Source organism: Mesoplodon mirus (assembly GCF_964341445.2).
Source record: "Mesoplodon mirus genome assembly, contig: SUPER_14_unloc_2, whole genome shotgun sequence".
Lineage (NCBI taxonomy): Eukaryota > Metazoa > Chordata > Mammalia > Artiodactyla > Ziphiidae > Mesoplodon > Mesoplodon mirus.
Genome location: NW_028295783.1, coordinates 3,135,906 through 3,163,527, shown reverse-complemented (window position 1 = coordinate 3,163,527; position 27,622 = coordinate 3,135,906). Strand labels below are relative to the sequence as shown.

Here is a 27,622-nt window from a genome sequence, read left to right as displayed (position 1 = left end):
TGCACCACCGATATTACCAAAATCACACTCCTTGTCATACACGCATCCAGCCGCATCCCTCACATACCACAGCCCTCACCACCATACTCCACACCCCTGTATACACACACCGCTCCAGTATCCCCCCCACGCACATGAAAAGCCCACAGATGACACCAGATACACCGCTCCATCCTACGGCCAACAGACACCAAGCTCTCGACATAGCTACGTCATGCAAATGCCCCTCTCTCGTCTACCACACCTGCTCCCTCAGCTTCCGGCACGGCCCATGCATGTTATTATGGTTTTAATTTCCTTTTTCAGCAATGCGGAGATTTCGAGACACTGCCTGGCCTACAGCACCCCTAGCCCAGGTTCAGGAAGAAGGGGAGACCGCTCCCCCATCACACTGTGTCTCCTCCTCACTCTCTTCACCCTGTAAGGACTATCTGCACCCAGACAAAGAGGAAAGGGGCATGAAAATATACTACATGCAGGTACAAGTGAACAAGGGTGTCGCTGTCTCCTGGAAGACAAAGAAACCCTTGGAGTTGCCTGAAAAGCAGCTGACGATAGAAGAAATGACCCTTCCTGAGGATGCGTGCACAGTAGGCACTTGCCCCTCTGATGTGTTCACCGAAAGCCTCCTGTCTGACAGTGAGCCCACTGGGGAGGAGAAAGGGTATGAGGAAATGGCAGAGCCAGGCAGCCCATCAGGGTCACCTGCCGTCGAGGAGACACCCAGGGCCAAGACACCGGACTGGATAGTGACCATGGAGACCGGCTACAGCTGCATGGCCTGCTGCCGGGTCTTCCCCACCTTGGAGATCCTCCAGCAGCACGTGAAGGGCGGCGTCCTGCAGGGCTTCAGCTGCCGTGTCTTTCATCTCAACATGGCCCAGTGGATGGGCAATGTGGAATTCGAGAGCACCCCTGAGGAGGAGGACGAGGAGGAGGAGGAGGAAGAGAAGCAAGAAGAAAAGGAGAATGAGGGAGAGCAGCCCACGGGAGAAGGCCCCAGCCCAAAGAGACCCCGCAGGCAGGGTCTTTTCTCTCCTTTGAGTTCCAAACAGCAACTGAGATTCATGGGACAGAAGATCCTGGAAGACGGTGTGGCCGTCCCTTGGAAGAGGTAAGGCTTGAGGCTGGCAGTCTTCTGAGCCTATGTCACGAGGGCCCAGAGGAGTCTAAGGGAAGGGGCCGCACACATGTGCTGGTTTACCTAATGGCTCTGCAGTTGCATCAAATGGGACACACCCAGCACTAACAAAGGCATTGACCTCTGTTGACGTAAACAAGAAGGTGGAGCCTTTTCCTAGGAGTTTTCTCAGGGTCTGCACGATGGACCTCAACTCTTAGAGGACGTACTGCCAGCAGCTCCTTCTCGGCAGAGAGAGCCAGGAGTGGTCTCAAGAGAGGACAGGGGCCCTTGCAGGACCAGAACTTTGAGGTCTGAGAGCCTTGGGCCTGAGCCGAGATCTCACCCTGACCACTGGACCGAGCCTTCTGTGACAAAGGGGAATATGAAAGAGAGTCACGTGGAAATGAGGTCCCCCGAGATATGGAAATGTTCCAGAACCTTCGTTGCGTGGTAGTTGATCTGGAGCCAAGCTCACTGTGGTGTGTGTGGCTCTGAGCATTAAGGCAATGCTGGAGGGTAACCCTGACCAGCAGAGCTTGGAGTGCTTCTTGTCTCTTCCTGTTCTACCTCATTTGTTTTATCCCTTCCAGGGAGAAGAAAGGACCCTCGGGAGAGTAGCAGACAGAATGCCGTGGTCTGAAGGAGGATGAAGGGACCGGCACTCAGTCTAACATCATATGACAATAGAAGCGTCCTATGCAATAAAGGGCATTTTCCAAACCTTTCCTGGAGCTTTTATTTAAGGACATTTTTCTATCTATGCATCTATCTGTCATCTACATCTGTATCTTTCAAGGTTTGTGAACAAGCTTTCACATAAGCACTAGAGACGTCCGCCAGCATTTTCCAGAAGAGGCCTGCAAATTGCTGGGGACTCCTCACAAATAGGGAACGGCCACAACCCGTGCCACACAGACTATGCGCGTGGCCCTCCTGACGTACTCCCACTCTCTCTCTGAATTTCCCAACGTCTGAGATGAGGGTGCTGGCTGGAGGCAATGATCACGTGCAGGCTGAATCTTCTCCAGATTCTGATTCTCTTCCTGGGCATATCGTACTCAAGCACAGTCTCCATGTCCCTGGCCACACTGATCTCTCTCCTTCAGTCCTTCCCTCCCTCCCTCTCCTGCCTCCCAGTGCAGAGAATACTTTTTTGCATTTGAGACGACATTTATTTTTGGTTCACAGAATTCTCACCTGTTCTACTGTGGCCTCCGTTGTGAACATTCCAAAGCTGAGACTTTTCTGTTTTTCTCCCTCATTTCTGCTGAGTCTTTACCTTCCTAATGCAAAGAACTCAGAGTGTCTAGCTGACTGGATGGGGAAAAAGATCCAGGGAGCAAAGAGAAATAATAAAAGAATATATCAGTTAATTTTTCATAGTGTTATCCAACTACATATTTTTAAAATTTTGGAATAATATTAGGAATCTTCTCTTCATAAAAAACTGAATTATCGGGCTTCCCTGGTGGAGCAGTGGTTAAGAATATGCCTGCGAATGCAGGGGTCATGGGTTTGAGCCCTGTTCTGGGAAGATCCCACGTGCCATGGAGTAACTAAGCCCGCGCACCACAACTACTGAGCCTGCACACTAGAGCCCGTGCCACATCTACCAAGCCCACGTGCCACAACTACGGAAGCCTGCGTGCCTAGAGCCCATGCTCCGCAACAAGAGAAGCCACTGCAATGAGAAGCCCGTGCACCAGAGCCAAGAGGAGCCCCCGCTCACTGCAACTAGAGAACGCCCGCTAGCAGCAACAAAGACCCAATGCAGCCCCAAATAAATTAATTAATTTTTAAAAATTGAATTAGTTTCAAGGGTACAATGTATAAAAGTACAATAAAAGCCCCCCTTCATAACCCCCCAACCCCACTCTCAAGATGGAATCGATATGCTGTGATACAATTTATAGTCGTAGTACTACTCCTCCTCCCACCACATCCGAAATCCTCTGAGCCCGGTGCAGCAGCTTCCTTTCACAATGCTAGGACCCTCCACAAGACACATGATAATCCCTTTGGACATTTCAAGGAGCGGCACCAAGGGAACAGTACCGGGGAAATGCCACTGACAGCTCAGAATATCCATGGCATTTCTAGAGCCTCGGCACTGCTCTCGCTCTGGGAATGAAGGTCCAAAAAGCACATCGGAGAATGTTCATAGTTGTAAACAAGCTCCACCTTTGAAACACAATCTACATAGAACCACATATACAAGCCTGCACGATGGATGAAGCCAAGGTCTCCTCCATGATTTCCCTTCTGACCACCTTATTGTCTCCTCAACCATAAAAGGTGAACTTGAAACTCAGGACCTTGCCTTGTCACCAGAAACATCCAAGCTTGGATCAGTCTTTCTAAGACCAGATACTTGCCCTCTGAACTATTAGAGACTTGTCACATACACACAGGTAGAACAGGATTATTTCTATCTACCTGGGGACCTGGAGTCTTTCACATTGCTCCTGTTAAAACTCTCACAACAGCAAAACTTTACCTACAAAGGGTTCAAGCTATGACACTCCCAACTTCCACAAACCTCCTCAGCTCTTGTGAGTCACATGCAGCCAATTCCAGGAATTGGAAACATGGTTGTGAGGATGAAACTGACTTTGGGGCTCCCCTTGGATATGGTCTTCCAGACTTACCAAAAGGCCATTAAGAGGAAGGTTTACCCCACCTCAGGGAAACCCGAGGCAGTACTTGCAGTCAAGGGCTGGCCATGGCTTCTGAGCTACATCCAAAAAGAACTTCATACTGTACCTGGATCTGCTGAAGCCATTTCTGACTGTCCGAGAGCCAGCATGTACCCCTCCTCAACTGCCTCCATTGTGGATCATCAGTAGGGCTGTCAGATTTAGTACATAAATATACAGGATACCCAGTTAAACTTGAACTTCACATGAATAATAAGTCATTATTTTTAGTATAAGTATAATCTATGAACTATTTGGGGCATACTTATCTTCAAAATGTACTCGTTGTTTTTCAAACATTCATATTTAACTAAACAGCCTATAATTTATCTGTCAACCCTACTCAGCAGAAATGATGGAGGCTCATAGAGATCCAGGAGACGCCTCAGCGCCTCCTCAGCTTTTATTTCTACGTCCTGGACAGCGAGCACGAACCTTCCACTCCGTCATTGGCTAGAATGGAGGATATACTCTGTTTTAGAGCTTTTTTTACTTGTCATTGTTATTATCTTCCTTATTTTAAAGAGATGTTTATTTTTTCCCAAACTTAATAGCTCATCCAAAAGTATTTCAAAGTTCATTAGACAAGGGAAAAACAACATGGTTCTGAAAAGTGAAGGAAACCGCCTGGTGTTTAGTAAAGAAGTAGTAGGGAGATTGAAAAAGCCAAACTTAATAAGCAGATCTCTCCAAGGGTATTTTCAGAGCTTGATACCCTCCCACACCCTGAAAATATCATTACATCAAGAATGTAGAACTGCTAACCAAATGTAAGGCTCCCATATGATTCTATCAAACTGAGGATGCTTCTTTACTAAGCAGTGAGCACACTTGCTGCCCCAGGGACCTTGGCAGTTGCAACGTAGGGCTCTTCCCTTTGGGATGGAAACAGCAAGTTTTCCTGTGGTCTACACGCTGGCCCCCAAAATACTACACTCCCAATACTTGTCAACTTTAAGTATTTTCCTACATATCTCCATTTTTCTGTTACTATTTGGACTACATCCTAGACTTGACACTACATAAATTGCATTCAAGAAGCTATTTTTAAAAGTTGGTAGGAAACCTTAAATCTATGGCTTGCAGTCCCTGGCTTACTTTCATCCAGGTGCGTAAGGGTTTTCAAAAGTAGTCAGGTTAGTTACCCCGTATCACAGCCCCACGCTTGTGTCACAGATATAAAAATGGAACATGATATTTAAGGTTTTAGTTGCCAAATCATCAAGCCTCCCAGACAGAGGCAATAGAGCAAAATGATTACAGAGGCATGGATTTTGATTTGCTCCAGCGTCTTGGGCAAGTCACTTGGCCTCTATTTATTTGTACTTATCTGCACTTATCTGTCACTTGGGGGTCATAATTGTACCTGGTCCATGGGTACGCTGTACAAATGATCTGTAAAGTAGTTACAAGAAACCGACACAGAGTAAGCACTCCACAGACATTGGCTATTAGCTATTGGAAATAGTTCTCCGTGAAACAGATGACTTTATCAGTGGATGACTCGGTGGGAGACAGTGAATCACAGAATCACAGCATGTTGAAAGTGACCTAGTTCACACTCTTATGTGAAAAAAAGAAAAGTGTGCATGGGTAGAAAATGTCTGAAACTTTACCTAACAAATAGTTCATCATGATAGCACTGAGGATTAGAATAAATCAGGAAAGGAGGAAAGAAAAACTTGAGTGTAATTCAATTTCTCTATCATTTGTGTTTCTACACTGAGACTCTGAATACACTGGAAGTGCAATTTTTTTTAATGTGGCGGGATAAAGGTTTTCAAGTTTTCCTGATCCATCCGTATTATTATCTCAGAATTGCTGGCATTTCTTGCCATCTTTGGATCTACACCCATGTGAGTCAGTGGGCCATTCTGGACGGAGGAGATAATAGAGCAGAAGTGAAGTGAGAGAAAAGGAGAGACAAGATTTTCTCTTTTCTCTTCAAAGAGGAAAGGTCTTTGGAATGGGAACAACTCACAACCAAACTTTGGGGAAAGGATGTGATGGAAAATGAGACAAACATCCTAACCCTGTGATGAGAAGGATTCCCTGGGCTGGATGGAGGGAGGTCACAGGTGGCTGGACAAGGAAACCAACTAGGGAGAAACACACACAAGTGCAGAGCAAACACCCTGAGGCCACTCAGCCTGACTCCATGCAAACATGTGTCCAGCAGACAGCCCTTCACCTGTGGCTCCCCAGCAAGACAGGTACCTCGGGGGTGCCAACTCATTCTGAGTCCATTATGCCTGGCCATTCATAAACCGCTGTCTAACGTGTGAGGAATAAACTCTCAATGTTTATGAGGAAATTGGGGAAGGAGATTGAAAGGTTACTTAAACGAAAAAAAAAGAAGTTCAGGAAGGCAGGATGGTAGAGAGACAAGAAAAAGACCTTAAAAGATAGAAAGGATTTGCCAAAGAAGAGAAAGCAAAAGAAATGATTCCGAATGGGTTAACCTGCAGCTAGGAAGTTAAGGAAGATTATTGATGGGTGAAGACTATGGAATAAAGTGAATAAAATTTCTCAGAAGTTGCTGAGAATATGGTAAGCAGCATGATGATCAAATTATGAATTGGCTGCAATGGCATTCTAGGGGGACACTAGGAAGGGGAAGCAAATGTTCCTGAGATGACAGTAGCAGGTGGAAAGTTGTTTCAGGGGAAGATCAGTCTTGCAGAGGGTGTATCAGAGGAGGGCAAGTGTGAGCAAGCAAGGAAATACTAAGTGTATACGGTTCCTTCACTGAGTGCACCCAGCCCCGCGGTCAGCCTTGAGAAAAAGCAGGACTTCAGGTACTGGAGCTACATTTCAGTCATCAAGACTTGAGAAGACACCCTTAACTCAGGTCTTCTCTTCAAACTCCATCTTTCCTTCTTGACCTTCATTTGGCCTCTTCCCTTACCCTCCAGCTGTGGACTGAGGCCACAGAGGAAGATGGGTCACGAGTGTCCTCCATCCCCTGGCGACTGTGGTTCACATCACTGGAGTACCAAAGGCAATAACCAAGTAACAGACACAAGAGTGTATGAAGAAGAAGAGATTCTGATAAGGCTTTCTGTGACAGTGTGGGCCAAGTCGGCTCTATATGGCTGGTATCACGTGAATTATGAGCAGCCTTAGGGGAGAAGTTCTCAGAAGGCAGAGCCTGGCTCTCGATAGGCTCTGCGTGCTCACAGCCCACTCCAAGACCTCAGTTACAGCTTCGGCCCCCAATATCTCTCCCTCTGCCTGCTCACAGTTTTTGAAGTCTTCTTTCCTCCACATTTCTCTTGAGAGGTGGAGGAGGAAGATGAGCTTCAGGCCAGCTCAGACTCCCCTGGGATCCCAGCAGGATGCCTATCATTAACCTCCCACCTTCTAGGAAGCTCCTAAGATCTTCACATTTGGGGCAGTTCTCATTTCAGCTGTGCTTCAAATTGCTGGCTGGAGACGGCCTGTTGGAAGGTGGCTAAAAGCAAGTAGCAATCCTTCGGGCAGCCTGGCCCTTCTCGACTGTCAGACATCTTCAGGGATATTCTAGGAAATGTTGTTTGTTCTAGAGAAGGGAGGGAAACAATCCAATTGTCCAATAATGCTTGAATGGAAAATAAATGATGCTATATGCATGTGATCACATAATATCAAACAGTCAAAAATCAAAGACCTAGATCTCTATGGATTCACGTGGATAAATCTTGAAAACATAATATTGATTGAAAGAAAATAAGATAAAGAATGTTAGATTGTGATAACAGGTATGTAAGTATTTAAATATTTAAATCAATTCAACATATTGCTTCTATATATAGAGATGCAAGAAAATAAACTTTATCCAAAGAACACATTATTTACATTTAATATGCTCATTTATCTAGGAGACCCAAAAGAACCCACAGATAAACTAGCAGGAACTAATAAGACGGTTCAACAAGGCACACACATACAAGATCAATAAATTTTAAAAGTCAATCAGGCTCCTCTACACTGGCGATAACAAATTAGAAACTATAAAAGAAAATAAGAAAAAAAGAAGATCTAAAAATTGTCACAAGAGCCGTATAAATTATTTAGAGCTAAGCATACGTAGAAGGCAATATAACTAACAAACTGAGTACGAAAGACTGTTGTTATTTTATGAGAACAGACCCTCTTCTTAAGGAGCAGATCAGTAAGTGAGAGTGAATCAAAGAAACACAGCATTTGAAAAGTCAGCTAGTCCAAGCCTCTTGATCGCACATACAGAAGCTGAAGCCCAGATAGGTTGAGTTACTTGCTAAAGGGCCCAATGTCCTGACTCAAGGACTAGCATTTTTCACTCAGTCGCAAGACACAATCAAATGCAGTACCTTGGAAAGAGATGGGGAAAAAATGAAGAAATCAATTATATAGTTCCTCATCTTTAAGTACAGAAATAGCCGTGACAAAATTACACGTATTGAGGGAAAATTGAAGTGCAGAGTTTAAAATGTCAATAATCCACAGGGAAACTGGAGACCATTTAAAACATTCATATTAAATCTCTCTAGAAAAGACATTAAAAGATGTCCAATCAAAATGTGAATTTTATAATAGATATGGTATGATACAATTTATAATAGATATGGTAGGAACCTTTCCCTTTCACGGGAAAGCTTCGGCTGGGAAAAAGGAATTGTTCTTGAAAATGGGGCCTGTGCTATTGCAGACACTGTGCTCAACCTAGGTCCACCGAATGCTCTGATGTCATCACTGAGGTCACAGAATTCCACTGTGAGCCTGGCAACCTTGCAAACATAACAGCCCTGGTGAGCACTAGGCACTACTGCTGGTTCACCAAGTGGTACAAGTTTTTCAGCCATTTAGGAGACTTGACTATTTTTGTTTGTATTGAATCATTTCAACGGATTGCCCAAGAGCCAAGAAGGGCCAACCTGTAGGGAAGAGGAGGAGTTGGACATCTCTTGAGGCATCTTCTAAGGGAGACTTCTAGTTGGTACGATGGAACGGCGACAAAAGAGGAACCATCTGGAAAATGAAGAGTCCCAGGAAACTGCCGAGAACGGAGGAGGTATGTGGGGGGCAACTTGTCTGGGGCACATGGGTTTCTGCCAAACTGAATCTTCTCTAGGAAGCGGGGGACTGAGAACGTGTCACCTGTGAAGCAGGGAGCGAGAGACCTTGTCTCACTGATGCTGCCGTATCTATCCGGAGGGTCCCTGTGGTGTGAGACGGCACAGAACGGCCAGATGCCCCCTGGGAGATGGGAGGTCAGCTCCGCTGGTCTGAGGACTCTCTCCTGGGGCAGCCGGGCCTGGAGCTTTGTCGGACTCACAGCAGGCTGCATCCTGCTTGCACAGACCTAGAGGTGCAGCTTTTCTCAGTCCCCGATTTCTCTCTTATGCTCTTGGATCTTTCCTAGGGGTCATGAGGTGGGGGATGTGAAGGATGCAAGGATGCTGAGAGAGACCCATGAGTTGCTTGGCCTCTTTTACCAAAGTGGAAAGAGAAGCCCCATGAGTTGAAGGCCCTGTTGAAAAATATCTTGACAAGTGGAATGCACTTTGAAAGAAGATTGTTTGTCTAGGGATGGTGTCATATTGAAAGCAAGGAAGATTTATTCCTTCAACAGGAAGAATTTCCCAAAGGAGATCAAGGGAAGGAAAGGGTTTTCCAGAGACTGAGACCGCGTGAGCGGGGGTGAGAAATGGCCTCAGGGTCCTGCGGGGAGCTCTGAGAGCCACGGGCCACGTGGTGCCTGCGTGCATTAAATGGAGGCGAGTAGCTTGCCCTGGGAGAGGGGTGGTCACCCCAGAGCTCCAGCTAGAGGCCTCTGCCCCAGATTAGAGCCCAGTAGCTCCTACCAGGCTCAGGGCCCTGGAGACTGTAGGATGGGCCCTGGGAATGGAGCTCTAGACAGCAGGCAGATTTCCAGGCAGTGGCTGGGACAGGCTGGGGAAGGCAATGACTGCCCCTGACCATTCAGAATATTTTGCCCTATGTTCCTGTGTGTGTGTGTGTGTGTGTGTGTGTGTGTGTGTGTGTGTGTGGTAGTGCAGAGAAGAGCGAGATGAATGGGGTTAGAGTGCTTACCAGATATAAAGTCTGCGTGGTAAAGTTCTTGTCACCCTGCCTGAACCTGGCTGACACTCGGTGTACGTAAGAGTGTATACAGAATTCTTGTTAGGGGGGTTTTATGAGACAGTAACTCATACACCCATGTACACTCTGATGCAGCAAAAATATCACACACCCCACATATAACTTCCTTAGTAAACCACACACAGCACATGGAGGTATATACACGCATCCCTCCTATACTACGTTCTCATACAACCCACCTGTATCACAATCCTCTCCTCCAACACCAAACGCTGGAGATGAGATATGTATATAGACACACACACTATATATATAGGACACACACACACACACACACACTATATACATGTATCTCCTCAACTCTTGCACAAACACAACTAACTTCAGCCATCTCTAAATACCTCTATAAGAACCAGTCACGTGTCATACACACCACACTTATAACACATTCTTGAGTAATGCCAGACCCGCTTTGTACAAACCACAGTAAACCACAGTCTCAGTAACCCATGTCAGGATTGCCAGAGAAAATATGGGCTATCCAGTTCAATTTGAATTCCAGATAAAGAACAAGTAATTTTTCAGTATCCGTATGTCCCACATATTGTATGGGCTATACTTACACTAAAACTAAGTCAGGCCAAATACTGCATGGGAATACTTACACTAAAAGATTATTCTGGGTTTATCTGAAACTGAAATTTAACTGGGTGCCTTGTATTCTTGTTCGCTAAGTCTGGCAACCCTTATATACTTACCACCAGCTGATGTATTATATATTTATTGTAGTTTTGTTTAGCGTGTGTCTTCCCCTACTAGAATGTGCAGCGTTACCAAAGACTACAACAATGGAAGAGTGCCGGATACACAGGAGTAGCTGCTTACTGAATCTTGGTGAATGAATGAATGAACACACACCATAAATACAAGCCACACCATGTAATGAGGAAACGTTACATGTCCCAGAATTCCTGACTTGTGAACAGAAACCATGCACACAAAGGCCACAGATACAGATAGACACGTCTGCACTGTGCTCCCCATGCCAACCCCACACTTACCACAGACTTAACTGATACACATCACTCACTCTTCCCACACACTCACAGTCACCACCGAGGCCTACATTACCAACTAGACAGTGAGAGAATAAGTATTGATTGGAATTAAATCCTGGAGGATCCACTGGGAACCACACTCTCAACTGTGTGTATTCACTGCACCTGACACGTGTCACACACTCAGTAAATATTTGTGGACAGAGGACTGATGAACCCACCCTGAGCCTTTCATTCCTCCCTCAGGAATCTCGAAGTCACAAGAGGATCCCCCTCGGCTTGGATCCACTGTGGTGGCCCAAGGCTGCAGCCCAGGGGCAGTGGAGGTCTCCTCTGCCTCTAAATACTTCTTCTGTACTTCTACTCTGCGCAAGCTCAGCTACGCTGGTAAGGGCGTGGGGCTCCTCAGGTGACGGGGTGCTTGGCTGTGAAGCAGGAGGCACACAGATCCCAGGGAGGCTGAGAGGAAATCCAGGGTCATCAGAGGTGATGAGGGCTCTGTGGAGGAGCCTGGGCAGGATGGCTGAGCTGTTCCGAGGGCGTGGATGCCAGCTGAGTCTGGGGGTGTGTGTGTGAATACTGCTACTACCATGGTGGGGAAGTCAAGGAGCAGGGGCCGGAAAGGTCTGGGCTTGAGGTGGAGGGAAGAGGGACCAGATTAAGCATCTTCAGAGGAAAATGTAGGCTTTGTCTTTGCCTTTGCTTCCAGAGAAGGACAGAGTTCTGCATCATACACCTCCAGCCTGAGAGCAGGACCATCCAGCTCAGGTGCACACAGCTCACACATACACGCGCCCTCCAGGCACAGCCCTTCTCAGTGCACATCAACCCCAAGCACGTGCTCCACAGTACTCTCCTGCACCACAGCCCCATTCCACAAGGAATGCACCACCGATATTCCCAAACTCACACTCCTCATCGTACACGCATCCAGCCGCATCCCTCACATACTACAGCCCTCACCACCATACTCCACACCCCTGTATACAGACACCGCTCCAGTATACCCCCCCACGCACATGAAAAGCCCACAGATGACACCAGATACACCACTCCGTCCTACGGCCAACGGACACCAAGCTCATGACATTGCTATGTCGTGCCAATGTCCCTCTCTCGTCTACCACACCTGCTCCCTCAGCTTCCGGCATGGCCCATGCATGTTATTATGATTTTAATTTCCTTTTTCAGGAATCCGGAGATTTCATCGAGACACTGCCCAGCCTAGACCACCCCTAGCCCAGGATCAGGAAGAAGGAGAGACCGCTTCCCCATCACACTGTGTCTCCTCCTCACCCTCTTCACCCTGTAAGAACTATCTGCACCCAGACAAAGAGGAAAGGGGCATGAAAATATACTACATGCAGGTACAAGTGAACAAGGGTGTCGCTGTCTCCTGGAAGACAAAGAAACCCTTGGAGTTGCCTGAAAAGCAGCTGAGGATAGAAGAAGTGACCCTTCCTGAGGATGTGTGCGCAGTAGCCACTGACCCCTCTTCTGATGTGTGCACCGAAAGCCTCCTGTCTGACAGTGAGCCCACTGGGGAGGAGAAAGAGTATGAGGAAAGGGCAGAGCCAGGCAGCCCATCAGGGCCACCTGCCGTCGAGGAGAGACCCAGCGCCAAGACAGCGGACTGGATGCTGACCATGGAGACCGGCTTCAGGTGCATGGCCTGCTGCCGGGTCTTCCCCACCTTGGAGATCCTCCAGCAGCACGTGAAGGGTGGCATCCTGCAGGGCTTCAGCTGCCGTGCCTTTCATCTCACCATGGCCCAGCGGATGGGCAATGTGGAATCCGAGAGCACCCCTGAGGAAGAGGACGAGGAGGAGGAGGAGGAGAACGAGGAGGAGGAGGAGGAGGAGGAGGAGGAGAAGGAGGTAGAGAAGCAAGAAGAAAAGGAGAATGAGGGAGAGCAGCCCATGGGGGAAGGCCACAGCCCAAAGAGACCCCGCAGGCAGGGTCTTTTCTCTCCTTTGAGTTCCAAACAGCAACTGAGATTCATGGGACAGAAGATCCTGGAAGACGTTGTGGCCGTCCCTTGGAAGAGGTAAGGCTTGAGGCTGGCAGTCTTCTGAGCCTATGTCACGAGGGCCCAGAGGAGTCTAAGGGAAGGGGCTGCACACATGTGCTGGTTTACCTAATGGCTCTGCAGTTGCATCAAATGGGACACACCCAGCACTAACAAAGGCATTGACCTCTGTTGACGTAAACAAGAAGGTGGAGCCTTTTCCTAGGAGTTTTCTCAGGGTCTGCACGATGGACCTCAACTCTTAGAGGACGTACTGCCAGCAGCTCCTTCTCGGCAGAGAGAGCCAGGAGTGGTCTCAAGAGAGGACAGGGGCCCTTGCAGGACCAGAACTTTGAGGTCTGAGAGCCTTGGGCCTGAGCCGAGATCTCACCCGGACCACTGGACCTAGCCTTCTGTGACAAAGGGGAATATGAAAGAGAGTCACGTGGAAATGAGGTCCCCCGAGATATGGAAATGTTCCAGAACCTTCGTTGCGTGGTAGTAGATCTGGAGCCAAGTTCACTGTGGTGTGTGTGGCTCTGAGCATTAAGGCAATGCTGGAGGGTAACCCTGACCAGCAGAGCTTGGAGTGCTTCTTGTCTCTTCCTGTTCTACCTCATTTGTTTTATCCCTTCCAGGGAGAAGAAAGGACCCTCGGGAGAGTAGCAGACAGAATGCCGTGGTCTGAAGGAGGATGAAGGGACCGGCACTCAGTCTAACATCATATGACAATAGAAGCGTCCTATGCAATAAAGGGCATTTTCCAAACCTTTCCTGGAGCTTTTATTTAAGGACATTTTTCTATCTATGCATCTATCTGTCATCTACATCTGTATCTTTCAAGGTTTGTGAACAAGCTTTCACATAAGCACTAGAGACGTCCGCCAGCATTTTCCAGAAGAGGCCTGCAAATTGCTGGGGACCCCTCACAAATAGGGAACGGCCACAACCCGTGCCACACAGACTATGCGCGTGGCCCTCCTGACGTACTCCCACTCTCTCTCTGAATTTCCCAACGTCTGAGATGAGGGTGCTGGCTGGAGGCAATGATCACGTGCAGGCTGAATCTTCTCCAGATTCTGATTCTCTTCCTGGGCATATCGTCCTCAAGCACAGTCTCCATGTCCCTGGCCACACTGATCTCTCTCCTTCAGTCCTTCCCTCCCTCCCTCTCCTGCCTCCCAGTGCAGAGAATACTTTTTTGCATTTGAGACGACATTTATTTTTGGTTCACAGAATTCTCACCTGTTCTACTGTGGCCTCCGTTGTGAACATTCCAAAGCTGAGACTTTTCTGTTTTTCTCCCTCATTTCTGCTGAGTCTTTACCTTCCTAATGCAGTGAACTCACAGTGCCTAGCTGACTGGATGGGGAAAAAGATCCAGGGAGCAAAGAGGAATAATAAAAGAATATATCAGTTAATTTTTCATAGTGTTATCCAACTACATATTTTTAAAATTTTGGAATAATATTAGGAATCTTCTCTTTATAAAAAACTGAATTATCGGGCTTCCCTGGTGGAGCAGTGGTTAAGAATATGCCTGCGAATGCAGGGGTCATGGGTTCGAGCCCTGGTCTGGGAACATCCCACGTGCCACGGAGTAACTAAGCCCGCGTGCCACAACTACTGAGCCTGCGCTCTAGAGCCCGTGTGCCACATCAACCGAGCCCACGTGCCACAACTACGGAAGCCTGCGTGCCTAGAGACCATGCTCTGCAACAAGAGAAGCCACTGCAATGAGAAGCCCGTGCACCACAGCCAAGAGGAGCCCCCGCTCACTGCAACTAGAGAACGCCCGCTAGCAGCGACAAAGACCCAATGCAGCCCCAAATAAATTAATTAATTTTTAAAAATTGAATTAGTTTCAAGGGTACAATGTATAAAAGTACAATAAAAGCCCCCCTTCATAACCCCCCAACCCCACTCTAAAGATGGAATCGATATGCTGTGATACAATTTATAGTCGTAGTACTACTCCTCCTCCCACCACATCCGAAATCCTCTGAGCCAGGTGCAGCAGCTTCCTTTCACAATGCTAGGACCCGCCACAAGACACATGATAATCCCTTTGGACATTTCAAGGAGCGGCACCAAGGGAACAGTACCGGGGAAATGCCACTGACAGCTCAGAATATCCATGGCATTTCTAGAGCCTCGGCACTGCTCTCGCTCTGGGAATGAAGGTCCAAAAAGCACATCGGAGAATGTTCATAGTTGTAAACAAGCTCCACCTTTGAAACACAATCTGCATAGAACCACATATACAAGCCTGCACGATGGATGAAGCCAAGGTCTCCTCCATGATTTCCCTTCTGACCACCTTATTGTCTCCTCAACCATAAAAGGTGAACTTGAAACTCAGGACCTTGCCTTGTCACCAGAAACATCCAAGCTTGGATCAGTCTTTCTAAGACCAGATACTTGCTCTCTGAACTATTAGAGACTTGTCACATACACACAGGTAGAACAGGATTATTTCTATCTACCTGGGGACTTGGAGTCTTTCACATTGCTCCTGTTAAAACTCTCACAACAGCAAAACTTTACCTACAAAGGGTTCAAGCTATGACACTCCCAACTTCCACAAACCTCCTCAGCTCTTGTGAGTCACATGCAGCCAATTCCAGGAATTGGAAACATGGTTGTGAGGATGAAACTGACTTTGGGGCTCCCCTTGGATATGGTCTTCCAGACTTACCAAAAGGCCATTAAGAGGAAGGTTTACCCCACCTCAGGGAAACCCGAGGCAGTACTTGCAGTCAAGGGCTGGCCATGGCTTCTGAGCTACATCCAAAAAGAATTTCATACTGTACCTGGATCTGCTGAAGCCATTTCTGACTGTCCGAGAGCCAGCATGTACCGTTCCTCAACTGCCTCCATTGTGGATCATCAGTAGGGCTGTCAGATTTAGGACATAAAAATACAGGATACCCAGTTAACCTTGAACTTCACATGAATAATAAGTCATTATTTTTAGTATAAGTAGATCCTATGAACTATTTGGGGCATACTTATCTTCAAAATGTACTCGTTGTTTTTCAAACATTCATATTTAACTAAACAGTCTATATTTTATCTGTCAACCCTACTCAGCAGAAATGATGGAGGCTCATAGAGATCCAGGAGACGCCTCAGCGCCTCCTCAGCTTTTATTTCTACGTCCTGGACAGCGAGCACGAACCTTCCACTCCCAGTCAGTGGCTAGAATGGAGGATATTCTCTGTTTTAGAGCTTTTTCTACTTGTCATTGTTATTTTCTTCCTTATTTTAAAGAGATGTTTATTTTTTCCCAATCTCAATAGCTCATCCAAAAGTATTTCAAAGTTCATTAGAGAAGGGAAGAACAATATGGTTCTGAAAAGTGAAGGAAACCGCCTGGTGTTTAGTAAAGAAGTAGTAGGGAGACTGAAAAAGCCAAACTTAATAAGCAGATCTCTCCAAGGGTATTTTCAGAGCTTGATACCCTCCCACACCCTGAAAATATTATTACATCAAGAATGTAGAACTGCTAACCAAATGTAAGGCTCCCATATGATTCTATCAAACTGAGGATGCTTCTTTACTAAGCAGTGAGCACACTTGCTGTCCCAGGGACCTTGGCAGTTGCAACGTAGGGCTCTTCCCTTTGGGATGGAAACAGCAAGTTTTCCTGTGGTCTACACGCTGGCCCCAAAAATACTACACTCCCAATACTTGTCAACTTTAAGTATTTTTCTACATATCTCCATTTTTCTGTTACTATTTGGACTACATCCTAGACTTGACACTACATAAATTGCATTCAAGAAGCTATTTTTAAAAGTTGGTAGGAAACCTTAAATCTATGGCTTGCAGTCCCTGGCTTACTTTCATCCAGGTGCATAAGGGTTTTCAAAAGTAGTCAGGTTAGTTACCCCGTATCACAGCCCCACGCTTGTGTCACAGATATAAAAATGGAACATGATATTTAAGGTTTTAGTTGCCAAATCATCAAGCCTCCCAGACAGAGGCAATAGAGCAAAATGATTACAGAGGCATGGATTTTGATTTGCTCCAGTGTCTTGGGCAAGTCACTTGGCCTCTGTATTTATTTGTACTTATCTGCACTTATCTGTCACTTGGGGGTCATAATTGTACCTGGTCCATGGGTACGCTGTACAAATGATCTGTAAAGTAGTTACAAGAAACCGACACAGAGTAAGCACTCCACAGACATTGGCTATTAGCTATTGGAAATAGTTCTCCGTGAAACAGATGACTTTATCCGTGGATGACTCGGTGGGAGACAGTGAATCACAGAATCACAGCATGTTGAAAGTGACCTAGTTCACACTCTAATGTGAAAAGAAGAAAAGTGTGCATGGGTAGAAAATGTCTGAAACTTTACACAACAAAGAGTTCATCATGTTAACTTGGAGGATTAGAATAAATCAGGAAAGGAGGAAAGAAAAACTTGAGTGTAATTCAATTTCTCTATCATTTGTGTTTCTACACTGAGACTCTGAATACACTGGAAGTGCAATTTTTTTTAATGTGGCGGGATAAAGGTTTTCAAGTTTTCCTGATCCATCCGTATTATTATCTCAGAATTGCTGGCATTTCTTGCCATCTTTGGATCTACACCCATGTGAGTCAGTGGGCCATTCTGGACGGAGGAGATAATAGAGCAGAAGTGAAGTGAGAGAAAAGGAGAGACAAGATTTTCTCTTTTCTCTTCAAAGAGGAAAGGTCTTTGGAATGGGAACAACTCACAACCAAACTTTGGGGAAAGGATGTGATGGAAAATGAGACAAACATCCTACCCCTGTGATGAGAAGGATTCCCTGGGCTGGATGGAGGGAGGTCACAGGTGGCTGGACAAGGAAACCAACTAGGGAGAAACACACACAAGTGCAGAGCAAACACCCTGAGGCCACTCAGCCTGACTCCATGCAAACATGTGTCCAGCAGACAGCCCTTCACCTGTGGCTCCCCAGCAAGACAGGTACCTCGGGGGTGCCAACTCATTCTGAGTCCATTATGCCTGGCCATTCATAAACCGCTGTCTAACGTGTGAGGAATAAACTCTCAATGTTTATGAGGAAATTGGGGAAGGAGATTGAAAGGTTACTTAAACGAAAAAAAAAGAAGTTCAGGAAGGCAGGATGGTAGAGAGACAAGAAAAAGACCTTAAAAGATAGAAAGGATTTGCCAAAGAAGAGAAAGCAAAAGAAATGATTCCGAATGGGTTAACCTGCAGCTAGGAAGTTAAGGAAGATTATTGATGGGTGAAGACTATGGAATAAAGTGAATAAAATTTCTCAGAAGTTGCTGAGAATATGGTAAGCAGCATGATTATCAAATTATGAATTGGCTGCAATGGCATTCTAGGGGGACACTAGGAAGGGGAAGCAAATGTTCCTGAGATGACAGTAGCAGGTGGAAAGTTGTTTCAGGGGAAGATCAGTCTTGCAGAGGGTGTATCAGAGGAGGGCAAGTGTGAGCAAGCAAGGAAATACTAAGTGTATACGGTTCCTTCACTGAGTGCACCCAGCCCCGCGGTCAGCCTTGAGAACAAGCAGGACTTCAGGTACTGGAGCTACATTTCAGTCATCAAGACTTGAGAAGACACCCTTAACTCAGGTCTTCTCTTCAAACTCCATCTTTCCTTCTTGACCTTCATTTGGCCTCTTCCCTTACCCTCCAGCTGTGGACTGAGGCCACAGAGCAAGATGGGTCACTAGTGTCCTCCATCCCCTGGCGACTGTGGTTCACATCACTGGAGTACCAAAGGCAATAAAGAAGTAACAGACACAAGAGTGTATGAAGAAGAAGAGATTCTGATAAGGCTTTCTGTGACAGTGTGGGCCAAGTCGGCTCTATATGGCTGGTATCACGTGAATTATGAGCAGCCTTAGGGGAGAAGTTCTCAGAAGGCAGAGCCTGGCTCTCGAGAGGCTCTGCGTGCTCACAGCCCACTCCAAGACCTCAGTTACAGCTTCGGCCCCCAATATCTCTCCCTCTGCCTGCTCACAGTTTTTGAAGTCTTCTTTCCTCCACATTTCTCTTGAGAGGTGGAGGAGGAAGATGAGCTTCAGGCCAGCTCAGACTCCCCTGGGATCCCAGCAGGATGCCTATCATTAACCTCCCACCTTCTAGGAAGCTCCTAAGATCTTCACATTTGGGGCAGTTCTCATTTCAGCTGTGCTTCAAATTGCTGGCTGGAGACGGCCTGTTGGAAGGTGGCTAAAAGCAAGTAGCAATCCTTCGGGCAGCCTGGCCCTTCTCGACTGTCAGACATCTTCAGGGATATTCTAGGAAATGTTGTTTGTTCTAGAGAAGGGAGGGAAACAATCCAATTGTCCAATAATGCTTGAATGGAAAATAAATGATGCTATATGCATGTGATCACATAATATCAAACAGTCAAAAATCAAAGGCCTAGATCTCTATGGATTCACGTGGATAAATCTTGAAAACATAATATTGATTGAAAGAAAATAAGATAAAGAACGTTAGATTGTGATAACAGGTATGTAAGTATTTAAATATTTAAATCAATTCAACATATTGCTTCTATATATATAGATGCAAGAAAATAAACTTTATCCAAAGAACACACTATTTACATTTAATATGCTCATTTATCTAGGAGACCCAAAAGAACCCACAGATAAACTAGCAGGAACTAATAAGACGGTTCAACAAGGCACACACATACAAGATCAATAAATTTTAAAAATCAATCAGGCTCCTCTACACTGGCGATAACAAATTAGAAACTGTAAAAGAAAATAAGAAAAAAAGAAGATCTAAAAATTGTCACAAGAGCCATATAAATTATTTAGAGCTAAGCATACGTAGAAGGCAATATAACTAACAAACTGAGTACGAACAGTTAAACTCCGCCCAACCCAAGGTTAGGAAAAGACTGTTGTTACTTTATGAGAACAGACCCTCTTCTTAAGGAGCAGATCAGTAAGTGAGAGTGAATCAAAGAAACACAGCATTTGAAAAGTCAGCTAGTCCAAGCCTCTTGATCGCACATACAGAAGCTGAAGCCCAGATAGGTTGAGTTACTTGCTAAAGGGCCCAATGTCCTGACTCAAGGACTAGCATTTTTCACTCAGTCGCAAGACACAATCAACTGCAGTAACTTGGAAAGAGATGGGGAAAAAATGAAGAAATCAATTATATAGTTCCTCATCTTTAAGTACAGAAATAGCTGTGACAAAATTACACGTATTGAGGGAAAATTGAAGTGCAGAGTTTAAAATGTCAATAATCCACAGGGAAACTGGAGACCATTTAAAATATTCATATTAAATCTCTCTAGAAAAGACATTAAAAGATCTCCAATCAAAATGTGAATTTTATAATAGACATGGTATGATACAATTTATAATAGATATGGTATGAACCTTTCCCTTTCACGGGAAAGCTTCGGCTGGGAAAAAGGAATTGTTCTTGAAAATGGGGCCTGTGCTACTGCAGACACTGTGCTCACCCTAGGTCCATCGAATGCACTGATGTCAGCACTGAGGTCACAGAATTCCGCTGTGCGCCTGGCAACCTTGCAAACATAACAGCCCTGGTGAGCACTAGGCAGTACTGCTGGTTCACTAAGTGGTACAAGTTTTTCAGCCATTTAGGAGACTTGACTATTTTTGTTTGTATTGAATCATTTCAACGGATTGCCCAAGAGCCAAGAAGGGCCAACCTGTAGGGAAGAGGAGGAGTTGGACATCTCTTGAGGCATCTTCTAAGGGAGACTTCTAGTTGGTACGATGGAACGGCGACAAAAGAGGAAACATCTGGAAAATGAAGAGTCCCAGGAAACTGCCGAGAACGGAGGAGGTATGTGGGGTCAACTTGGCTGGGCACATGGGTTTCTGCCAAACTGAAGCTTCTCTAGGAAGCGGGGGACTGAGAACGTGTCACCTGTGAAGCAGGGAGTGAGAGACCTTGTCTCACTGATGCTGCCGTATCTATCTGGAGGGCCCCTGTGTTGTGAGACGGCACAGAACGGCCAGATGCCCCCTGGGAGATGGGAGGTCAGCTCCGCTCGTCTGAGGACTCTCTCCTGGGGCAGCCGGGCCTGGAGCTTTGTCGGACTCACAGCAGGCTGCATCCTGCTTGCACAGACCTAGAGGTGCAGCTTTTCTCAGTCCCCGATTTCTCTCTTATTCTCTTGGATCTTTCCCTGGGGTCATGAGGTGGGGGATGTGAAGGATGCAAGGATGCTGAGAGAGACCCATGAGTTATTTGGCCTCTTTTACCAAAGTGGAAAGGGAAGCCCCATGAGTTGAAGGCCCTGTTGAAAAATATCTTGACAAGTGGAATGCACTTTGAAAGAAGATTTTGTCTAGGGATGGTGTCATATTGAAAGCAAGGAGGATTTATTCCTTCAACAGGAAGAATTTCCCAAAGGAGATCAAGGGAAGGGAAGGGTTTTCCAGAGATTGAGACCACGTGAGCGGGGGTGAGAAATGGCCTCAGGGTCCTGCGGGGAGCTCTGAGAGCCACGGGCCACGTGGTGCCTGCGTGCATTAAATGTAGGCGAGTAGCTTGCCCTGGGAGAGGGGTGGTCACCCCAGAGCTCCAGCTAGAGGCCTCTGCCCCAGATTAGAGCCCAGTAGCTCCTATCAGGCCCAGGGCCCTGGAGACTGTAGGATGGGCCCTGGGAATGGAGCTCTAGACAGCAGGCAGATTTCCAGGCAGTGGCTGGGACAGGCTGGGGAAGGCAAAGACTGACCCTGACCATTCAGAATATTTTGCCCTATGTTCCTGTGTGTGTGTGTGTGTGAGTGTGTGTGTGTGTGTGTGTGTGTGTGTGGTAGTGCAGAGAAGAGCGAGATGAATGGGGGTAGAGTGCTTACCAGATATAAAGTCTGCGTGGTAAAGTTCTTGTCACCCTGCGTGGACCTGGCTGACACTCGGTGTACGTAAGAGTGTATACAGAATTCTTGTTAGGGGTGTTTTATGAGACAGTAACTCATACACCCATGTACACTCTGATGCAGCAAAAATATCACACACCCCACATATAACTTCCTTAGTAAACCACACAGAGCACATGGAGGTATATACACGCATCCCTCCTGTACTACATTCTCATACAACCCACCTGTATCACAATCCTCTCCTCCAAAACCAAACGCTGGAGATGAGATATGTATATAGACACACACACTATATATATAGGACACACACACACACACACACACACACACTATATACATGTATCTCCTCAACTCTTGCACAAACACAGCTAACTTCAGCCATCTCTAAATACCTCTATAAGAACCAGTCACGTGTCATACACACCACACTTATAACACATTCTTGCGTAATGCCAGACCCGCTTTGTACAAACCACAGTAAACCACAGTCTCAGTAACCCATGTCAGGATTGCCAGAGAAAATATGGGCTATCCAGTTCAATTTGAATTCCAGATAAACAACAAGTAATTTTTCAGTATCCATATGTCCCACATATTGTATGGGCTATACTTACACTAAAACTAAGTCAGGCCAAATACTGCATGGGAATACTTACACTAAAAGATTATTCTGGGTTTATCTGAAACTGAAATTTAACTGGGTGCCTTGTATTCTTGTTCGCTAAGTCTGGCAACCCTTATATACTTACCACCAGCTGATGTATTATATATTTATTGTAGTTTTGTTTAGCGTGTGTCTTCCCCTACTAGAATGTGCAGCGTTACCAAAGACTACAACAATGGAAGAGTGCCGGATACACAGGAGTAGCTGCTTACTGAATCTTGGTGAATGAATGAATGAACACACACCATAAATACAAGCCACACCATGTAATGAGGAAACGTTACATGTCCCAAAATTCCTGACTTGTGAACAGAAACCATGCACACAAAGGCCACAGACACAGATAGACACGTCTGCACTGTGCTCCCCATGCCAACCCCACACTTACCACAGACTTAACTGATACACATCACTCACTCTTCCCACACACTCACAGTCACCACCGAGGCCTACATTACCAACTAGACAGTGAGAGAATAAGTATTGATTGGAATTAAATCCTGGAGGATCCACTGGGAACCACACTCTCAACTGTGTGTATTCACTGCACCTGACACGTGTCACACACTCAGTAAATATTTGTGGACAGAGGACTGATGAACCCACCCTGAGCCTTTCATTCCTCCCTCAGGAATCTCGAAGTCACAAGAGGATCCCCCTCGGCTTGGATCCACTGTGGTGGCCCAAGGCTGCAGCCCAGGGGCAGTGGAGGTCTCCTCTGCCTCTAAATACTTCTTCTGTACTTCTACTCTGCGCAAGCTCAGCTACGCTGGTAAGGGCGTGGGGCTCCTCAGGTGACGGGGTGCTTGGCTGTGAAGCAGGAGGCACACAGATCCCAGGGAGGCTGAGAGGAAATCCAGGGTCATCAGAGGTGATGAGGGCTCTGTGGAGGAGCCTGGGCAGGATGGCTGAGCTGTTCCAAAGGCGTGGATGCCAGCTGAGTCTGGGGGTGTGTGTGTGTGAATACTGCTACTACCATGGTGGGGAAGTCAAGGACCAGGGGCCGGAAAGGTCTGGGCTTGAGGTGGAAGGAAGAGGGACCAGATTAAGCATCTTCAGAGGAAAATGTAGGCTTTGTCTTTGCCTTTGCTTCCAGAGAAGGACAGAGTTCTGCATCATACACCTCCAGCCTGAGAGCAGGACCATCCAGCTCAGGTGCACACAGCTCACACATACACGCGCCCTCCAGGCACAGCCCTTCTCAGTGCACATCAACCCCAAGCACGTGCTCCACAGTACTCTCCTGCACCACAGCCCCATTCCACAAGGAATGCACCACCGATATTCCCAAACTCACACTCCTCATCGTACATGCATCCAGCCGCATCCCTCACATACTACAGCCCTCACCACCATACTCAACACCCCTGTATACAGACACCGCTCCAGTATACCCCCCCACGCACATGAAAAGCCCACAGATGACACCACATACACCACTCCGTCCTACGGCCAACGGACACCAAGCTCACGACATTGCTATGTCGTGCCAATGTCCCTCTCTCGTCTACCACACCTGCTCCCTCAGCTTCCGGCATGGCCCATGCATGTTATTATGATTTTAATTTCCTTTTTCAGGAATCCGGAGATTTCATCGAGACACTGCCCAGCCTAGACCACCCCTAGCCCAGGATCAGGAAGGAGAGACCGCTTCCCCATCACACTGTGTCTCCTCCTCACCCTCTTCACCCTGTAAGAACTATCTGCACCCAGACAAAGAGGAAAGGGGCATGAAAATATACTACATGCAGGTACAAGTGAACAAGGGTGTCGCTGTCTCCTGGAAGACAAAGAAACCCTTGGAGTTGCCTGAAAAGCAGCTGAGGATAGAAGAAGTGACCCTTCCTGAGGATGTGTGCGCAGTAGCCACTGACCCCTCTTCTGATGTGTCCACCGAAAGCCTCCTGTCTGACAGTGAGCCCACTGGGGAGGAGAAAGAGTATGAGGAAAGGGCAGAGACAGGCAGCCCATCAGGGCCACCTGCCGTCGAGGAGAGACCCAGCGCCAAGACAGCGGACTGGATGCTGACCATGGAGACCGGCTTCAGGTGCATGGCCTGCTGCCGGGTCTTCCCCACCTTGGAGATCCTCCAGCAGCACGTGAAGGGTGGCGTCCTGCAGGGCTTCAGCTGCCATGCCTTTCATCTCACCATGGCCCAGCGGACGGGCAATGTGGAATCCGAGAGCACCCCTGAGGAAGAGGACGAGGAGGAGGAGGAGGAGAACGAGGAGGAGGAGGAGGAGGAGGAGGAGGAAGAGAAGCAAGAAGAAAAGGAGAATGAGGGAGAGCAGCCCACGGGGGAAGGCCCCAGCCCAAAGAGACCCCACAGGCAGGGTCTTTTCTCTCCTTTGAGTTCCAAACAGCAACTGAGATTCATGGGACAGAAGATCCTGGAAGACGGTGTGGCCGTCCCTTGGAAGAGGTAAGGCTTGAGGCTGGCAGTCTTCTGAGCCTATGTCACGAGGGCCCAGAGGAGTCTAAGGGAAGGGGCCGCACACATGTGCTGGTTTACCTAATGGCTCTGCAGTTGCATCAAATGGGACACACCCAGCACTAACAAAGGCATTGACCTCTGTTGACGTAAACAAGAAGGTGGAGCCTTTTCCTAGGAGTTTTCTCAGGGTCTGCACGATGGACCTCAACTCTTAGAGGACGTACTGCCAGCAGCTCCTTCTCGGCAGAGAGAGCCAGGAGTGGTCTCAAGAGAGGACAGGGGCCCTTGCAGGACCAGAACTTTGAGGTCTGAGAGCCTTGGGCCTGAGCCGAGATCTCACCCTGACCACTGTATCTAGCCTTCTGTGACAAAGGGGAATATGAAAGAGAGTCACGTGGAAATGAGGTCCCCCGAGATATGGAAGTGTTCCAGGAACTTTGTTGCGTGGTAGTTGTTCTGGAGCCAAGCTCACTGTGGTGTGTGTGGCTCTGAGCATTAAGGCAATGCTGGAGGGTAACCCTGACCAGCAGAGCTTGGAGTGCTTCTTGTCTCTTCCTGTTCTACCTCAGTTGTTTTATCCCTTCCAGGGAGAAGAAAGGACCCTCGGGAGAGTAGCAGACAGAATGCCGTGGTCTGAAGGAGGATGAAGGGACCGGCACTCAGTCTAACATCATATGACAATAGAAGCGTCCTATGCAATAAAGGGCATTTTCCAAACCTTTCCTGGAGCTTTTATTTAAGGACATTTTTCTATCTATGCATCTATCTGTCATCTACATCTGTATCTTTCAAGGTTTGTGAACAAGCTTTCACATAAGCACTAGAGACGTCCGCCAGCATTTTCCAGAAGTGGCCTGCAAATTGCTGGCGACTCCTCACAAATAGGGAACGGCCACAACCCCTGCCACACAGACTATGCACGTGGCCCTCCTGACGTACTCCCACTCTCTCTCTGAATTTCCCAACGTCTGAGATGAGGGTGCTGGCTGGAGGCAATGATCACGTGCAGGCTGAATCTTCTCCAGATTCTGATTCTCTTCCTGGGCATATCGTCCTCAAGCACAGTCTCCATGTCCCTGGCCACACTGATCTCTCTCCTTCAGTCCTTCCCTCCCTCCCTCTCCTGCCTCCCAGTGCAGAGAATACTTTTTTGCATTTGAGACGACATTTATTTTTGGTTCACAGAATTCTCACCTGTTCTACTGTGGCCTCCGTTGTGAACATTCCAAAGCTGAGACTTTTCTGTTTTTCTCCCTCATTTCTGCTGAGTCTTTACCTTCCTAATGCAGTGAACTCACAGTGCCTAGCTGACTGGATGGGGAAAAAAATCCAGGGAGCAAAGAGAAATAATAAAAGAATATATCAGTTAATTTTTCATAGTGTTATCCAACTACATATTTTTAAAATTTTGGAATAATATTAGGAATCTTCTCTTTATAAAAAACTGAATTATCGGGCTTCCCTGGTGGAGCAGTGGTTAAGAATATGCCTGCGAATGCAGGGGTCATGGGTTCGAGCCCTGGTCTGGGAAGATCCCACGTGCCACGGAGTAACTAAGCCCGCGCGCCACAACTACTGAGCCCGCACTCTAGAGCCCGTGTGCCACATCAACCTAGCCCACGTGCCACAACTACGGAAGCCTGCGTGCCTAGAGCCCATGCTCCGCAACAAGAGAAGCCACTGCAATGAGAAGCCCGTGCACCACAGCCAAGAGGAGCCCCCGCTCACTGCAACTAGGGAACGCCCGCTAGGAGCAACAAAGACCCAAAGCAGCCCCAAATAAATTAATTAATTTTAAAAAATTGAATTAGTTTCAAGGGTACAATGTATAAAAGTACAATAAAAGCCCCCCTTCATAACCCCCCAACCCCACTCTCAAGATGGAATAGATATGCTGTGATACAATTTATAGTCGTAGTACTACTCCTCCTCCCACCACATCCGAAATCCTCTGAGCCAGGTGCAGCAGCTTCCTTTCACGATGCTAGGACCTGCCACAAGACACATGATAATCCCTGTGGACATTTCAAGGAGCAGCACCAAGGGAACTGTACCGGGGAAATGCCACTGACAGCTCAGAATATCCATGGCATTTCTAGAGCCTCGGCACTGCTCTCGCTCTGGGAATGAAGGTCCAAAAAGCACATCGGAGAATGTTCATAGTTGTAAACAAGCTCCACCTTTGAAACACAATCTACATAGAACCACATATACAAGCCTGCACGATGGATGAAGCCAAGGTCTCCTCCATGATTTCCCTTCTGACCACCTTATTGTCTCCTCAACCATAAAAGGTGAACTTGAAACTCAGGACCTTGCCTTGTCACCAGAAACATCCAAGCTTGGATCAGTCTTTCTAAGACCAGATACTTGCCCTCTGAACTATTAGAGACTTGTCACATACACACAGGTAGAACAGGATTATTTCTATCTACCTGGGGACTTGGAGTCTTTCACATTGCTCCTGTTAAAACTCTCACAACAGCAAAACTTTACCTACAAAGGGTTCAAGCTATGACACTCCCAATTTTCACAAACCTCCTCATCTCTTGTGAGTCACCTGCAGCCAATTCCAGGAATTGGAAACATGGTTGTGAGGATGAAACTGACTTTGGGGCTCCCCTTGGATATGGTCTTCCAGACTTACCAAAAGGCCATTAAGAGGAAGGTTTACCCCACCTCAGGGAAACCCGAGGCAGTACTTGCAGTCAAGGG

General features: G+C 47.0%; 1 protein-coding gene across 1 annotated transcript in view; it reads left to right on the top strand.

Moving 5' to 3' along the window:
- The window catches only part of LOC309816138 (protein FAM170A-like), a gene marked incomplete at both ends in the record, with an annotated part of 93,158 nt that overhangs the window by 3,049 nt on the left and 62,487 nt on the right, over nucleotides 1–27,622 (top strand). The window contains one exon of the mRNA XM_082646801.1: nucleotides 12,132–12,894. Coding sequence (XP_082502927.1) covers nucleotides 12,132–12,894 — 763 coding nt within the window. The remainder of the gene's footprint in view (nucleotides 1–12,131; nucleotides 12,895–27,622) is intronic.